General features: G+C 46.3%; 1 protein-coding gene across 1 annotated transcript in view; it reads right to left on the reverse strand.

The window, feature by feature from the left end:
• Positions 1-414: 414 nt before the first annotated feature.
• LOC137524254 (nuclear factor 7, ovary-like) overlaps positions 415-18,864 on the reverse strand; it is a 65,690-nt gene continuing 47,240 nt past the window's right edge. The window contains exon 10 of the mRNA XM_068243907.1: positions 415-1,923. Within this exon, the coding sequence (XP_068100008.1) occupies positions 1,319-1,923 (605 nt within the window). The 3' untranslated portion in view covers positions 415-1,318. The remainder of the gene's footprint in view (positions 1,924-18,864) is intronic.

Here is an 18,864-nt window from a genome sequence, read left to right on the forward strand (position 1 = left end):
GCTTGTCTCAGCTGAATGAGTTTTTTCGTACAGTCTTTCAGTGTCCCAGAGTAAAATATATGAACTATTGATTTTTTTTTTTTGTTATTCAACCCCTGCATTCAGAAGCTGTTCTCTGCCAGGAAGGAATTTTATGGCTGCAATACCTTAAATGGAACCTAAACCCTATGGGAAAAAATTAGTTTCACTTACCTGGGGCTTTTACTAGCCCCCTGCAGCCATCCTGTGCCCTCAACGTCATTCCTGGATCGTCTTGTCCCCCGCTGCAAGCTCGTTTCGTTTTTGCCGATTGAGTCAGCGGGCCACCACGCGTATCTTTGCACGCGTTACCATGGTAACAGGACGCTATAGCAGGTGTCAACATGTATCTTTGTACGCAGTGACACCCGCTGTAGTGTCCTGTTACCGATGGAACGCATGCAATGATATGCGTGGCGGCCTGCCGACTCATAGTCGGCAAAAACGAAACTAGTTTGCAGCAGGGGACCAGACGATCCAGGAATGAGTGAAGCCCCAGGTGAGTGAAACTCATTTTTCCTCATTGGGATTAGGTTTCCCTTTAACACTTATGCTAGCTACACACAATGAGATTTTCTGTCAGCTTTATTGTCAGTTTGATTACTTCCGACAGGTCCGATCTGATTTCTGATCGATTTTCCATAGAAGTGAACGGAAAATCCATCAGAAATCAGATTGGACCTGTCGGAAATAATCGACCTGACAGTAAATCTGGCAGAAAATCTCGTGTGTACCAGACATTACTGAAACTTGCATACTTGAATGGTACTTTCTCAGACAGAATAGGCCTAGTTATTTGTATAGTTGGCACTGTACATACACTTGTCTATCTCATCATGTTACATGTCACCTCCGGTACACTTAAAGTGAATCTGAAGCCAAAAATTAAAAACAAAACAAAAAAACAGATACCTATGGAGAGGGAAGGCTCTGGGTCTTCCAGAATCTCCCCGTTCCTCTCCTCATCCACTCATTCCCCCGCAAGCTCCTCTGATTAAATATCCAGCTGCCGGAGGCTCCGGAAGTCTCTGTACTGGGCACGAGCAAGAGATAGCGCTCGTGCGTACGCAGTATGGAGCTGCCCGTCCTCACGTGCTCCCAAACACTTCCGAAGCCCACCTTCAGCAGAAGAGAGCAGTTTCCGACCGATGGTTCAGAGACTGCTAATGGGGGAGCCAGAGCAGGGACAACGGGATGAAGAGTGGAACTGGAAGTCTCTATAGGACCCAGAGCCTTCCTTCTCCGTAGGTAAATATCCGTTTTTCTTTATTTTTTGGCTTCAGACTCCAAAGGCAACACACTAACTGGATCCCTCAGCCGGTTCTGCCTCACCCAGTACCCCTCTTATGGCATCCCTGATGTCAATACAGAAGGTATCCAGTTCTATAGCTGAATATTCGCTGACTTCTCCAGACTTGGTTTGATTCCCACATCGCTCCCTAAACATCTTATCAACCGTAGCGTGGCGGATGACTTTGTAGTTGAATTCGTGATACAATATATCGTCTGTGATTCTGTTGTAATTCCTCCGCCTTTTTTCACATGCTGTAAAGCGCCATTCTACTTTGGGGAGCATAACTGACCAGAAAACCTCTGTGTCTTTATATTGAGCTCTTATATCCTTAAACACACTTCTTGTAGTATGCTTCCAGATGCTGCTGGTGGACACCGATGCCAAGTCATCCTCTCCTACGTGAATGACCAGGATTCTTGGAACGCCCATAACTGCCACTTTGCTCTTCAGTTCCGGCAACAAGCTATCCCACACCATGTCCCTGCTGGATGCCCAATGAACAGAGTAATTTTCCTGTCCAAAGCCCAGGTCGTGTCCATAATAGGCCACCTTGGCTTGCTCTTCAGCTTGTGATATGACAGCATTTCCGAAGATCAGGATTTGTTTATTTCCTGTGATGGAAAAGGAAACAAGGTTATAGAGACTCTTCCATGTAATACAGTCACCCAAAATATCTATAATAAGATCTTACAATTTTGGCCAATGACGAGGGATACATATCCACTCAACTTTTTCGGAAATCTACAGCATCGAATTCATATTTGCATGCTATTAGTGCACACCCGGAACACACGATCCGTGGAATTCCGACGGGTCAGTATCTTAGGTTACGCCGTAATTGCACGGATGAAATTGCCTTCGAAAAAGAGGCAAAACTATTGCGTTCCCGTTTTAGGGAAAGGGGATATAAGGACCGTTGGCTTAAAAAAGCCTACAAACGGGCAAAATCAACAAAACGCTCAGAATTATTGGTGAAGAGCCATAAAGAGACGGATGGCCAGAAACCATTGCGATTAATTACTCGGTTTAATGACCAGAGAGGTGAGGTGGAGGATGCACTCCGTCGTCATTGGCATGTCTTAATAAATGACACTAAATTGAATCAGTTCTTACCCCCCACACCACAGGTTGTATATAGACGTAGTAAAACCTTACGGAATATACTTACTTCCAGTCATTTCTGGGGAAAGGGGGGTCCCCGTAAACATTGTTCAGTAACAGGTACCTACAGTTGTGGAGGATGTGTCTATTGTCGATACCTGGAGATAGGCAAGTCCGTGGTGTTGCCCAATGGCAAAAGATGGTTTTTGCAACATTTTGTCAATTGTAACACCATTGGTGTAATTTATCTGCTCTACTGCCGATGTGGTTGTTTCTATGTGGGCAAAACAACACGTGCATTTAAGGAAAGGATTAAAGACCATGTGGGCGACATCGCGGGCTTCAACTTCAGGTCCCTGATTGCTAGACACATTCATTTGCAACATAGAGGTGACTCCAGTTTCATAAAATTTATAGGCCTTGATAGAGTCCATCTACATCCAAGAGGAGGTGATCTAGATAGATCGCTTCTACAACTCGAATCCCGTTGGATTTTTGATCTAAAAGCTACTGAAAATAAGGGGCTAAATGACAGTATCAATTATCGAGTTGTTATGATCGCTTCTGCAGCGTTTACTGCTGACTGCAGTGGTATTGCAAACCAAGCAGTTCTAATGTCATTACATGCATTTGCTTGCATAGTTTGGTTTGCACTTAAACTAGTTGCTGATTCCATCTGCAGTCGCTCTGAAAGTTTAATATGCTTTTGTGTAAACAAACATTGTCTGCTGCAGTGGAGGGGCGGTCCCTTTCCTGCAGGCTGCATATCATTGTCTGCCTTTTCCTGCTATCAGCCTGTGATTAATTACCATTCACTTGTGTGGGAATCTGCAGGTCTGCTCCCATTGGATGACCTCAGTATAAAGAACTGCTTCCTGCAATGCCTCATGGGCTATCATAGTCTCAGATTGTATCTGTTACTCTGCTCGTGCCCCACCTCGTTCCTGGTCCGTGTGGACTGCGCTGACTCCTGCGAAGGGGTCAGCGAGTCCTCCTAGTTCTGCTCTTGTTCTAGAAGTTGCTACTTGCTTGTCTTGTGTCATATATTGGTTGATCGCCAATATATACGCATACTTGCGCATTTTGTTATTTTCCTTGTATTCGTGTTACGTTAATATATCAGTGTCGCTGATATATACGTACACGAACTGTTTATTTCCTGTGTTCAGTTAGTCAGTTTTCCAGCACGTTTTGGTAGTTTGCGCGTACCGTGAACACCCGTGCTGAGCTAGTTATCCTGTTCCTGGTTCTATTTGTGGATTGCGTTCATCTCTGCGAAGAGATAGCGAATCCTTCTGAGTCCTGTTCCCTGTATTACTCCAGCCTTAGTCAGCGTTCCTGCTTATGTCATATATCGGTTCATTGCCGATATATACATATGTTAGTCAGACCTTACGAAGAGTTTCATTGATAGCTGTAATTGTAATACGCTAGGAAAACATACTTATTGTATATTTATCTGTGTTACGTTCATCTGTCTCGATCCTGCTATTTTCTGACTATCCTGTCCTGTCTTTGTGAGGCACGCCATCGCCGCAACGCATTGGCTGTCTCATTCCAGTCTGTCTGGTTTTGGACGCTTGCTGTCGCTAAGTAGCCGCTAGCTAGCAAGCGTTCATTCTGTCTACTTATTCTGATCTCCTCAGTCCTGGTTTATGCGCTCAGCGCTACTTTGCGCTGAGACGTTATTACGAAAGTGTTGTTTGTGGCTGTTCGGATCTGCACCGGCTCTGTGCGCCACAATCTCCTATTGGAGTCAGTCCTCTCCTCCACTAGACTGGGGATACCCTGATCCCTTGTGCTGGTGTGTGTACCTCCTTCACGTCAGCTTATGTGTTGTATGCTGACTGTGGAGATTACACCTCCAAGCGTAACATTATGATAGCCCCATTACCAATCCCCATTGTGGGGGGGGGGTTCCCAGCAAAAATGACACTGTTTGTTATGGTTCCTGTTCCTTTAAGAAATTTGAGAAGCTCAATTCTGAAACAGAAAATGAGTTTTTTTCTGAATGTGCCAGGTTCCTGGCCAATCCTGAGCTCCAGGCTACTCCTGTTTCAACGTGGGCCCCCCAGCTAGTTTATGTTTTATTTAAGGGAAGATTGTTTCAGTGGGCCTACGATGTCTTGGATCATACCAATTTTAAAGAAAGACCACTGGAATTTCTAGCGTTTGTGATCCATAACTGGCTGCGCAAAACCGATTTGCCTAGCCCTTTTGATAAGCTCCTGGCAGCTTGTCAATCAGCTGCTCCTTCTACTGCCTACAAAAATAATCAGCAAGCAGATAATTGTTCTGATAACTTTTCTTCTGCTAAGGCAGCAGGGTCTAAAGCCAAACGTAAACGCTCCAAAAGAAAAGCGTTACAATCAGCGGAGTCGTTGCCCTTAGCGACTGCGCATCAGATCTGTAACGAGACTCCACCATTAGCAGATAATGAAATTCAGTCACCATTCAGGGGAGTCAAATGGACCTATGAAACTACTAATGAACTTTCATTGCTAGCCAGGGAAAATAAAGGTTCTTGTTTAAATGAATTATCTGAATATGATTATGAAGATATATTACAGAGTATTGAACAGATCAATTTATTCGTGCAGCAAGGGAAATTTGCATACACTACAGTTCAACACTTGCTACAGGTACTGGAGATCCTTAGGAATAAGAAATCGGCCAATCACCTGCTAAATAACCCAATGTATGTTTCTGCCACTAACACATTTGCAAACTATGATCAGCCGGAATGCTCAGCTGTTAAATATGCATGGGATCCTCCATTTGAGAAAGGAGAGATGGAAGCCCTGGTCTATGAATGGAAGAAAGATGCAAGTTCATTTTGTCAGTTTTACAGTGCAAAAAGTGAATTAGTATTGAATGCATGCATTAAGTCTGCCTATAACCTAATAAAGACTGGTGTGTGTGGGTATGACTTTGTGGCTCCATTGATCGATGTGTGGAGAATGATTCTGGACGATTTTTATGCGATTCAATCAGTTGATACCAGGGAAGACACACTGTCAAGTGGAGATTGTTCCACTTCCTCAGTTCCTGAGGACTCGCCTGCTTCAGCACCTTTGGCTGATTCAGCGAGTGATTCAGAGCTCCTTTTGTGTGAAATCGAAGTTCCTGTAATTCCACCCTGTACCATGGATAACTCAGTGTTACTTCCCAGTAAGACAGAAATTACTAATACTTCCTTAATCTTGCCCTGCACAAATTTCTCAGCAGAGGACCCAGAGGTCCTGCTGACTTCTGAGTCCAGCCTAGCCAGTACTCATGAATCTTTGTTCAGTGAAACAGACACCAGAAAAATCTTGCCTGTCTCTGCAAACACTTCTGCAGAAATTACCTGTGTTAATAAAGTTCAACTCCTGTCTGATCCAGCAGATGCCAATAGATGCACTACATCAGTTTCTGAGTCCCAGCAATCCTGTCCAGAAATCTCAGAACCCCAGCATCTGAATTTTCCAATTTCACAATTGAATGGTGATTTAGATGCGCAAACATTGTGTTTTGATCTTCCTGTTTCTACACCTCACTCTAGTTTCATGAATAACTCAGAGCGTCTGCTATGTGAGTCCGAAATCGCAGAATTATTACCGTGTTCAGAAAATGTTCCAGTGAACTTGCCCTGTACCATGAATTGTGCAGTAGATCTCTCCAATGAAACTCAGGTCACAGAATCATTATGCTGTTCAGCAGGTGCTTCCATGGTTTTGCCCTGCAGTGTGGACTGTTCGGTGATCCTGTCCAGTGAAGCTGTGGTCACAGAGTCTTATGCTTCACCCAGTACTTTGGATACTTCAAACCCTCTAGCAGAACAGTCTGAGGCACTGCTTACCTCAGTTGGTGTTGCAGTAATATTCACTTGTCTGGCAGCTGTTTTGGAATTACAGTCTGCTCTAATAAAACTTGATGAATTTCTGCCCAGCGAAGCAGAAGCCATTGAAATATTGTCCTCGTCAGCAAGTGTGTTGGATACCTTGCCCTGTACACAGTCTGATTTAACCAATGTTGTTGAGTCCCTCTCCGGTGTTGTAACAGCCGAGGAACTCCAGCCCTGTCCTCTGAATGTTTCAAAAGTCTTGCCCTGTAACATGGATAATTCTGACTCGCTGGAAAAAATAATAGAAATCTCAGAATTTCAGTCCGGGTTAATGAGTGTTTCTGAAACCCAGCCCTGTATCCTGGAAAATTCTGGTTCTCTGGCCGGTGTGGCAGAAGTTCCAGAGCCCCCTTCCTGTCCAGTGAGTTACTCAGTTTTGCCTAGTTCAGTGGGGATTGCTGCAATATTGACTTGTTTTGCAGCCCTTCATGAGCTCCAGTCCAGTGTATTTGATGAGTCTCTGTCTAGTCCAGAAGAAGCTATGGGAACCCTGTCTAGTTCAGTGCATACATCAGAAGATTTGCCCTGTCTTGTAAATGCCCCTGAACATGATTTGTTAATAACCCTGCTGGAATCAGCGACATCTAAGTCTGATCCTGCAGTTTTTAGTGAGAATCCAGTAACTATGAAGTCTAGTCATGATGAATTTTTTTTGCCCAGTTCTGGTTTCGGTCCTGTCTTGACTGACTTTGAGGTTCGCAGTTCCTTGACATGCCCAGAGGTTTCTCTTGTGCCGGTGTGCCCAGATGTGCTTCGTATGCCAGACTGCCCAGATGTGTCTGTGTTAGCGTGCTCACGTGCTTCCCTAGTGGAGACATGTTCTGATGTTGCCGGTTGGCCTGCATGCCCGGAGATGGTTCTGGTCCCTAAAAGCCCTGATCTTGATGTTTGTCCTTGTGACCCTGACTCTGGAGTTGCCCTGGGTTCCATAGGGGTTCTTGATAGTTCTCCATGTGAGCCTAAGGGGCATTCTGACCTGTGGGGATCTCTTTGGAGCTTCCAAGTGTTCTGGGAGATCTCTGAGGAAACTTGTCCTGGTACCTTGGACTGGTTCAACAGTGGGTTTTGTGTTGGTAAGGACAGTTCCGGTGGGCATTGCAAAGGCTTTGGCGTTTCTGGACAGTCCTTGGAAGGCGGTGGGTATCGCGCAGAGAGTTTCTTGGGGTTGTTTTCTGGAAGTCGTGGTTCTGATGGGTGTCACACTGAGGCTTGTAGTGCTGACGGGCATGGTTCAGTAGGTTCTGGTTCCAATTGGTCTAGTTTTGGTGAGACTCATTCGGGAATTTGGTTTTGTCGGACGGATCCGACCTTCATGAATTTTCAGTCAGATCAGTTTGCTGGATTTCCCACTTCTGATTTTTTGGTTTGGGTGGTTCAGGAGAAATATGTCAGTTTTCATAGGCGTCCAGAGGCCGCGTTTAAGGGGGGGGGGGGTACTGTTATGATCGCTTCTGCAGCGTTTACTGCTGACTGCAGTGGTATTGCAAACCAAGCAGTTCTAATGTCATTACATGCATTTGCTTGCATAGTTTGGTTTGCACTTAAACTAGTTGCTGATTCCATCTGCAGTCGCTCTGAAAGTTTAATATGCTTTTGTGTAAACAAACATTGTCTGCTGCAGTGGAGGGGCGGTCCCTTTCCTGCAGGCTGCATATCATTGTCTGCCTTTTCCTGCTATCAGCCTGTGATTAATTACCATTCACTTGTGTGGGAATCTGCAGGTCTGCTCCCATTGGATGACCTCAGTATAAAGAACTGCTTCCTGCAATGCCTCATGGGCTATCATAGTCTCAGATTGTATCTGTTACTCTGCTCGTGCCCCACCTCGTTCCTGGTCCGTGTGGACTGCGCTGACTCCTGCGAAGGGGTCAGCGAGTCCTCCTAGTTCTGCTCTTGTTCTAGAAGTTGCTACTTGCTTGTCTTGTGTCATATATTGGTTCATCGCCAATATATACGCATACTTGCGCATTTTGTTATTTTCCTTGTATTCGTGTTACGTTAATATATCAGTGTCGCTGATATATACGTACACGAACTGTTTATTTCCTGTGTTCAGTTAGTCAGTTTTCCAGCACGTTTTGGTAGTTTGCGCGTACCGTGAACACCCGTGCTGAGCTAGTTATCCTGTTCCTGGTTCTATTTGTGGATTGCGTTCATCTCTGCGAAGAGATAGCGAATCCTTCTGAGTCCTGTTCCCTGTATTACTCCAGCCTTAGTCAGCGTTCCTGCTTATGTCATATATCGGTTCATTGCCGATATATACATATGTTAGTCAGACCTTACGAAGAGTTTCATTGATAGCTGTAATTGTAATACGCTAGGAAAACATACTTATTGTATATTTATCTGTGTTACGTTCATCTGTCTCGATCCTGCTATTTTCTGACTATCCTGTCCTGTCTTTGTGAGGCACGCCATCGCCGCAACGCATTGGCTGTCTCATTCCAGTCTGTCTGGTTTTGGACGCTTGCTGTCGCTAAGTAGCCGCTAGCTAGCAAGCGTTCATTCTGTCTACTTATTCTGATCTCCTCAGTCCTGGTTTATGCGCTCAGCGCTACTTTGCGCTGAGACGTTATTACGAAAGTGTTGTTTGTGGCTGTTCGGATCTGCACCGGCTCTGTGCGCCACAATCTCCTATTGGAGTCAGTCCTCTCCTCCACTAGACTGGGGATACCCTGATCCCTTGTGCTGGTGTGTGTACCTCCTTCACGTCAGCTTATGTGTTGTATGCTGACTGTGGAGATTACACCTCCAAGCGTAACACGAGTATTCTTACCTAAATAGAGTTCCGAGGTTTTTCCTTTGTTTCCCCAATATTTACATCATCTTGACTCTCCTCTCCTCCCTGCTGCGCTCATACTTCTTCTTATTAATGGCACTTTTTTGGCCATATTAGTTTATCGGGGTTATGTATATATGTGGACCCATGTACTCGTATGTGGGTGCATTCGTGCCCCGTTTTCCGGTTATTTACAATGGGAGCCGGATTTCCAGTCCAGTCTTATTTGTTGGTAACCCTTTGGGGTTCATGGACGGTTTGCATGTCGATTGGTGGCAGCCCTGGACCGGCATTTTGCTGATTCCGGGGCTCGCACTGATTGACATTAGTTTTATGCCTTTTTGTACGTAGGTGTTTTTCATATGATTATAAAAATTTGTCTATTTTTGGATATGATTGTATGCCAATATAGTACATGATATGCAATTTTGTGGGGGTCTGTATTTGGGTGTTGTGGTTCGCTTCTCCCCGCCCCCTCCCCTCAGGTCTTCGCCATGCGCATTGGTCACAGAGAGCATCCCCGTTTGTTGCAGGGCGCACATCCGGGTCTTGCCATGTTGGAGCGCTTTTGCGCTCCAGTGACACACTGCGCACGCGCCCGCCGCAGCTTGGACGGGCGTGCGCGATGACGTGGCGGTGGATGGCGTGAGCGGGAGGCGGACATTACAACGCTTAAAAGACGCATGGATGGCGTCTACAGGCATTTCTTTGCTGTCTCGCCTTTGAAAAGGCCGCTAGTGCGGCAAAACATGTCAGGCATCACTGACAGTTACCTCACCCTGCTGGGCATGCCATAAGAACCTCCACTGGATCTTATCCTCTCATTTATCCACACGGCAGCAGTATACAAGGACTGGTAACTATGCGACCTTTGATGGCTTTGCTTTGCATTTGTACTGCTTGGACCTGCTTTGCATAAATTGCATGGCCAGATTTATCCTGCATGGACCGGTCGTGTATGGCTTTGCTTTGCCTTGCTACATTCACATCATTGCTACTCATCAATCTATGCATGTCCCTGCGAGTGGGGGACTCACAGCCCATATCAGCATATGGAGGATTTGATCACCTGTTCCTTCTGGCTATATGAAAGATGCTGTTGGCAATAGATGATTATAATAAGGAACTCTGCTTCATTTTCCTGCATGGTATGATGAACTGATACTACATTTCATTTGGCAATACATGATTGGAGATCTTGGATCCATGTTTAATATCAGATCACCAGTTGCTTATTTATGATTACTACAGGCCCTGTGACTTCATGCTTAAATCTTTGCCAATACATCAGCCTATATATGTCGCATGATTTTGCTGTTTAGCCATCACATTGAACTGCCTTCAATTATTTAAAGAGGTTTTGGGGACTGCAGCCCCGTATCGATTCAATGGAGTACATACCCAGCTGAGTGGAGGTTTAACATTTTAGAATTTGTTAGGGGGGTTTATGTATTATTGTACAGTCTTTATGTGTTTTTTCTACTATTTTATAATAAAGTTCATATTCATTAATTTTTCATGCACCCAAGAGCCAATTCTCTTCTTTATGGTTTCATTATATATTTTTGTTGGCATGGTGCATGAGAAATTTTCATTCATCTTCCTTCTTTTATAAAAGATTGATCACCTAGGTTTATTAATTCAATTGCCTGCTCACTGATCCTTACACTGAGCCGTTTATTCACCCAAAATAATCGCTTTAAAGCCAAGACAACGTAGAATCAGACAATTTTTCAGGCATTTGTTATGTCCTGTATTATCTGATAACTGCACTTCATTTTTGTTTCCGCCCTGACCAACCAAATATATAGAATTTTTGTGTGTGTGTGTGAAAGATGGGGTTTTCTTTTGATACTATAAATTAAAGTTCTAGTACAGCTATGCTTTATGTATCTGAATTTAAAGGGGTTCTGTGGCCTTTAAAAACAATAAGTGTCACTTACCTGGCGCTTCTACCGGGCCCCTGCAGCAATCAAGTCCCGCGCTGTCACTGAAGCCCCCTCTGTTCCTTGCCGCAGGTCACCTGCTAATTATTTGTCTCACTAGACGAATAGCACTGCGGCTGCACGGCAACGCATGTCCTTGCTCCCGAACGCGTCATCGGGAGCTTACTGCGCAGGCGCAGTATGGAGTTTTCTTGTTCTGCACAGTAAGCTCCCGATGACGCACACAGCTCACATCACGGCGCCCGACGTACGCTCAGGAGGATTTCGAGACCCAGTACGCGGCTGGAGGAGGGCTAAAGGTTGCGCAGCCGCGGCTCCTCTCGGCGGCCATCTTAGAGGTGGAATAGCGCACAATCCGTGCGGTGGGGTCGGCACCCGACCTGGGGGCATTGAAATAGATACATTGGCGGCTGAACGGAGCGGAGGGCACAGAGGGTCTCCGCCTTGGATTTAAAAATGATACAGGTAAAAAAAAATGTTATGTCTATTTGGCCTCGGAGGTACTTTAAGGATTACTACTATTCAATGCACATATAGAAGTGTTCATTACCAGCATAGCACCAATGCAAAACTAACAAGATGGATGAAGGAGGGCACCTAATGGGCCCCTCTGATCCAGGCACTGGCGCACCGAAGGATATGAGTGCGGCGCTGCGGGGGGCCTCGGGTCGGTTGCTGCTGGCAGCGGGCGTAAGGCAGAGCTGCGGGGAGAGAAGACACGGTGCCTGGATCCTGCCCGGCTTCCATGTACTTCCTGTCCCGGCGTCTGTCACTATGGTAACAGCGCCCCCTGTGATGACGGACCGCATGTCATCACAGGGGGAGCTCTTACCGATGCGACGCGCACCAGGACAAGCAGAAGATAGAAGCTGCGTGCAGGATGAAGGCAGGTAAGTGGAAACTCCTCTCTCCCCGCTCCCCCCCCCCCGCCTACCTATCTAACCTATACCGGGGCATAGACCTATCTAACCTATACTAGGGAATATACCTATCTAAACTATACTGGGGCATATACCTATCTAAGCTATACTGAGGGGCATATACCTATCTAACATATACTGGGGAATATACCTATCTAACCTATACTGGGGAATATACCTATCTAATCTATACTGGGGAATATACCTGTCTAACCTATACTGGGGCATATACCTATCTAACCTATACTGGGGAATATACCTATCTAAGCTATACTGAGGGGCATATACCTATCTAACCTATACTGGGGAATATACCTATCTAACCTATACTGGGGAATATACCTATCTAATCTATACTGGGGGGCATATACCTATCTAATCTATACTGGGGGGCATATACCTATCTAATCTATACTGGGGGGCATATACCTATCTAACCTGTACTGGGGGACATATACCTATGTAGCCTATACTGGGGCATATACCTATCTAAGCTATACTGAGGGGCATATACCTAGCTAATCTATACTGGGGCATATACCTATCTAACCTATACTGGGGCATATACCTATCTAATCTATACTGGGGCATACACCTATCTAAGCTATACTGAGGGGCATATACCTATCTAATCTATACTGGGGCATATACCTATCTAACCTATACTGGAGCCATATACCTATCTAACCTATACTGGAGGCATATACCTATCTAATCTATACTGGGGCATATACCTATCTAACCTATACTGGGGCATATACCTAGCTACTCTATACTGGGGGGCATATACCTATCTAATCTATACTCGGGGGCATATACCTATCTAACCTATACTGGGGACATATACTTATCTAATCTATACTGGAGCCATATACCTATCTAACCTATACTGGAGCCATATACCTATCTAACCTATACTGGAGGCATATACCTAGCTACTCTATACTGAGGCATATACCTATCTAACCTATACTGGGGCATATACCTAGCTACTCTATACTGGGGGGCATATACCTATCTAATCTATACTCGGGGGCATATACCTATCTAACCTATACTGGGGGACATATACCTATCTAACCTATACTGGGGCATATACCTATCTAACCTATACTGGAGGCATATACCTATTTAATCTATACTGGGGCATATACCTATCTAACCTATACTGGAGCCATATACCTATCTAACCTATACTGGAGGCATATACCTATTTAATCTATACTGGGGCATGTACCTAGCTAATCTATACTGGGGCATATACCTATCTAACCTATACTGGGGGGCATATACCTATCTAATCTATACTGGAGCCATATACCTATCTAACCTATACTGGAGCCATATACCTATCTAACCTATACTGGAGCCATATACCTATCTAACCTATACTGGAACCATATACCTATCTAACCTATACTGGGGGCTACCTATACTCGGCTGGCTACCTATACTGTGGGCACCTATACCTGTCTCCACATTGGGGCACATTTTACGCCCTCGCCCTGGGTGCAATTTAGCCTAGAAACTGCTAGTATTTGGCTCCACGCACATCATGTTTTGGCCACGCCCACATGCCGCTTTCAGGAATCCCCCCCTTGAAAATCCTGGATTTGCCCCTGCCAGGGGCCCCGATGCAGTCGCTACCTCTGCATCCCATATTGCTACACCACTGACTGCACCTCCAGAACCGCTGGAATGCAACAATGTGTCAGCTTGTTATTTGTACAGAGCCACAATAGTCCAACATGCGCACAGACTGTTTCGGGATTGGTTGATCCTCATCAGTGCATGGCATGGATTAATGTGGCTCTATGGGGTAGGACTTGAAGGACCCGATTATAGATTACCCAGCAAGCTCATGGTGAACGGGAGTTCTGAACTCCTAGGAGTGTGTAAGGGGCTACAAAGGACAATTAGCAAGCTGACACATCATTGCATTCCAGCAGTTGTGGAGGTGTGGCTAGCTTACAGGGCCAACAAGGGTTGATTTGCATATTCAGCAGTGATGCATTGTGGGAGACATCATATGCTCACTCCAATCTGAATAATCGCAAATACTTTCTGTTTTAAGAAGGCAAACTTGTTTTTCCTAACACTTTAGCAAGAGGGCTTTTGGGTTCTTTGTAGCCCCCTTACACACTCCTCGGAGTTCTTGCTCACCATGAGCTTGTCTGTAACTTATGGTGTACAGGCGCTCCCACTTTATAAGTTCAAGCTCACATGGCATTCAATTAGTCCTTTCCAGCGATGTTTACACAGAAAAGTGTCCTTTTAGGATTCCATAAGGCCCCGTTCACCTCTAAAATCGCAAAACTCTAGCGCTCGGTGCTAGCCTTTTACTCGAGTGATTTTACCACGATTAGCGCGGTAAAAATCACTGGACATTTCCGTAATTTCAGAGCAATCGCGGTCAGCACTTTATAAGCACTGTACCACAATTGCTCTAGGATCGCTCGAAATATGCTGCAGGTAATGGATTTGCGATTGGCGCTAATCGCAAAATGCCCATGATAGGCGCCAATCGCGGCAGTGAGGACACTGCCATAGGGTACAATAGCACTAGCACTTAGGCCATTAGCCGGAATTGCCTGCTTATCGCCCTAGTGTGAATGGGCCCTTATTGCCTTAAAAACAAAACAAAAAGAATCGCTAATAATGTGATACTGCCTCATATATTGCAATCTTGCCACAACCTGCAGGTGCTGTCATACCCACACCCAGTGTGCCACCAACATGTAAAATTGGTCGCTCGCCAGAGGCACTGGCTGACCAATAACTGACCAGTAAACCACGCTCGTATATGTTACGGCCAGTGTGGCCACTTCGCGTTCTGGCCAGCCAGACGAATGACTCTCCGGGACACGCGTGTCCCCGGCTGCTCCGTTTTGTATAGGAGGCAGGGAGAGGAGGGAGGCGGGGGGGGGGGGGGGGAGGAGGAGAGGAGGCAGTGCGAAAGCCGGCGGCTTCATCTTTTACATTGCCGCCGGTTATATTTCATTCAATAAACCAACTTCTAATACATTTGGCCGCAGCGAGACGGCCGTAAAATACATTGTAGCTTAGTGTCATCATTCCATTTCTAACATTGGCCGCTGCGCTGCGGCCACTTCGCACATTGGCTGGCCAGAATGGCCACACTTCGGGTTCTGGCCGTAACATATATAATATGTAGTGATCTCTTTGTCCTCTTGCTCTCTGAGCTTCTGTCCTCTTCTTTCCCATCAGCAGGAATCACCCGGAAGAAGCAAAAAAAGATTCACCCGTAGTGTGATAGAGCATCAGATATTGGGCCTGATTCTATTCAAGGTGATAAGTAGCTTGCAGATGGGAGCTACTTAGGGCCCTTTCACACTAGAGGGCTTTTTCGGCTTTTTAACGCCACGGCCAAAGTTGGCGTTTTCCAAGGTAAAATGAAAGTCCATAGACTTTCATTTTACCTTTCACATCTAACGCTGCGTTTTGGAGCGTTGCATTTCAACGCTCCCAGGAGCTTTTTTAGGGCTGACCGCGGCGTTTCTCTTTACAACTGATAGTAATGGGTTGGCGTTAAAACGCCTTGAAAACCTTTTACCGCTGCCTGTAGTGTGAAAGAGCCTTTATAACTCTGAAATCACACAAGGATTACCGGCAACTCCTACTGCCGGTTTGACTTGTCCGACGGCCGATCGCTAGGGAGCAGTACTCAGGAGCAAGCCTGAGCCATGGTCCCTCTTTACAGGTGATGGGACGCAAGGTTTTACCCTGTGGTGCTGTCCTTCAGCACCATGGCCCCGCTCCCTAGAGATTCGCACGCACCCGCTGAACATCCCCGCTGCATCTGGGGGTCTCCTTCACTAAGGAGACCCCCAGAGCTCCTCATTGGTATCTTTGAAGTGCCTGCCGGAGCTCCCCATTGGTCCATCGTCTGAGCCGATGCAAATGGTCCAGACTGTGATCCAATGGGGAGCCACAGCGGGAGCTCCAGAGATGCTTTGTCTGGGCTAAGAGAGACAGTAGTTACAGTGACACTGTCGTGAATCTTGCGGCGAGAGGCGGCACTATGTAAATTGCTAATGGGCGACAGCTACGTGGAGGGCTTCGGTTATCTGCGGAGGCCCGATGGGGAGCCCTGGGGGTCTTCTTTTTAAAGACCCTGAGATGCAGTGGTGACGACGTGCGTTAACATGTTTAGACCTGCTTTTTGCAGATCTAATGCTGGGCATACACGACGTCGAGGGAGGCTTATCAATCGAGCCTAATGGCTCGATTGATAATATCCGCCGTGTCCGATCACCGCGGGGATCGATTCCGCGCTCGATCCCCGCGGGTGGACAATAGCGGCGAATTGAGCGGAAGATAAGAAACGCCGGCAGGGACGAGCGGGAGTAGAACCGGGCGCACGCGCGGACGTGGCGGGAGTCGATACAGCGGCTAATCAAGCCGCCGGATCGACTCGTGTATGCCCAGTATAAAGTAACGCTCATGTCTGCCGGGAAGCATCACTTACTGGCAGCATGCCTAGTACACTCCATACAATTTCCTGTTAGATTTTCTGTAAGATAATTTTCTGTAAAGTACTGGTAGAGACTGGTCATTATCTCTGGTGCATTGTCTTCTGGTTATCTCCTGCTGAGTAGAACAATGCCTAATTGCTGGGCAGATAGATAATTTCCAATGTGTTGGAAATTATCTATCTGGCTGGTAAATCTAACAGAGAATTGTATGGTGTGTTCTAGGTTACAGGATAGGATGTAAAGAACTCGCTGGGTGATAAGATCACCGAAGCAAGTTTTTTAACACCCTGCCTAGGGCTAAATGCAATTGGATCAGGTGACCTTATAATGGCCTGATTATAGGACTCTGTCGAGTCTGACAGTTGCATCAGGCCCATTATATCTGATCACAGCTAGTTTACAATGTGCCAGCGTTATGTTGCCACCACCAAACACGTACAATAACCTGTTTTCCCAAAAATCTGTCTGCCACTGTGCAGAAAGTCCTGTATAGGAAGTGGGAGTCGGGCTCGACTAACGCTCACACACCGCAATGTGTATTCATCTGAGATCAGCAGCAGCTATGTGCAAGTGTTGAGAGGAGCTTCCTATACAGGACTTTCTGCACAGTGGCAGACAGATTTTTGCCTCCCAGCAAACATTGCCTTGATAAAGGAATCCTACGTGGCTCCGAAACATTGGCCATATGCTTTTACATGGAACCAATACAGATTTACTTTGGATGTGCAAGGTATTTTTTTCTATTGAATACTGCATAGGGTGTCATCCCTAGTTTCCGGCTGTTGCACTCCCCTTAAAGTTTAACTGTCAGACATAAAATACATTATTTTTATCTGGTAAGCAAGTAATAAAGATGCCAACCAGGCAATCCAAAAGTTAAAAAAAAAATCTTAGTTTTCTTATCCATAAAACAACATTCCCCAGTTTCCATGGCTTTAATTTGGTACATCTGCCGCACAAAGGAAGTTGAAGGGCATGCTGGGTTGTCCTTTTTTGCTTCTTTACTTTCCCCTCAGACTTAACTAATGCAGCCTGATCGGCTGAAACCTCTTTCACTCCCGTTTTCCCTCCCACACCTCTGTTCCTCTCTGATTGGCCAATATTTCTCATGCTGAGACTATGCACTTTCTATTGCAGGGCTGGGTGGGAGTGCCTGAAGACTTGGAGGAGGGCAGGCAATGCATAAACAATCACGAAGAGAAGAGTAAGGGAGGAAATGACATCAGGATTGGCTTCAAAATAGACCCAGTTAAGATGGAGAATCCTAAGAGGATATTCTCTTTTTTTTACTACAGAGAAATCAGTAAAATCAAAACGTGGACAGTGCAATACATATGTTATGTAAGTAGAGCATGTATTTATCTACTTATCCAAAGTTTTGCAGTGGGGGCCCAGTGAGTTCTAGTTACGTCTCTGCATAGAACTGACTCTGAGAGAATTAACTCTTTACTGATTTAAGTGCCCATGATAAGGCAGTTATCCTATATCTTATATGAGCTATCATCTGCATAGACACGAAACGATCGTCGTTAGTCCACCTAGTGCCCGGTAGTGATGGGAACTCCGGCTCTTTTCAACGCTTCGGCTCCCTTTAACCACTTGCCGACCGCCCACTGTAGATTGGCGGTGGCAAAGTGGCAGCCCCAGGACCACGTAACGCAGAATGGCGTCGGGTCCTGGTACACTGTTTTGCTGGGGATCGCGCACTGGGATGCGCGCGTATCCGCCGGCAATAGGCTCCGCCACCCACGACGTCAACCCGCCGGCCAATCGGAAGCGCCGGCGGGTTGTTAACCCGACGATCACCACATTAGAAGCGTATAATACGCTTTATAATGTTTACAAAGTGTATTATACAGGCTGCCTCCTGCCCTGGTGGTCCCAGTGTCCGAGGGACCACCAGGGCAGGCTGCAGCCACCCTAGTCTGCACCCAAACACACTGATCTGCCCTCCCCCCCCTGCCCCCTGATCGCCCACAGCACCCCTCAGATCCCCCCTGCCCACCCCCCAGACCAGTGTTTGCACCCAATCACCCCCCTAATCACCCATCAATCACTAGCTGTCACTATCTGTCAACGCTATTTTTTTTTAGTCCCTAAACTGCCCCTGGGGACTCCTGATCACCCCCCCCACCCCTCAGATTCTCCCCAGACCCCCCCCCCCCCCTGTGTACTGTATGCATCTATCCTTCCTGATCACCTGTCAATCACCCATCAATCACCCCCTGTCACTGCCACCCATCAATCAGCCCCTGACCTGCCCCTTGCGGGCAATCTGATCACCCACCCACACCATTAGATCGCCTGCAGACCCGACGTCAGATCACCTCCCAAGTGCACTGTTTACATCTGTTCTCTCCTCTAAACACCCACTAATTACCCATCAATCACCCACTGTCACCACCTGTCACTACTACCCATCAG

The sequence above is a fragment of the Hyperolius riggenbachi genome, chromosome 7, assembly GCF_040937935.1.
Source record: "Hyperolius riggenbachi isolate aHypRig1 chromosome 7, aHypRig1.pri, whole genome shotgun sequence".
Classification (NCBI taxonomy): domain Eukaryota; kingdom Metazoa; phylum Chordata; class Amphibia; order Anura; family Hyperoliidae; genus Hyperolius; species Hyperolius riggenbachi.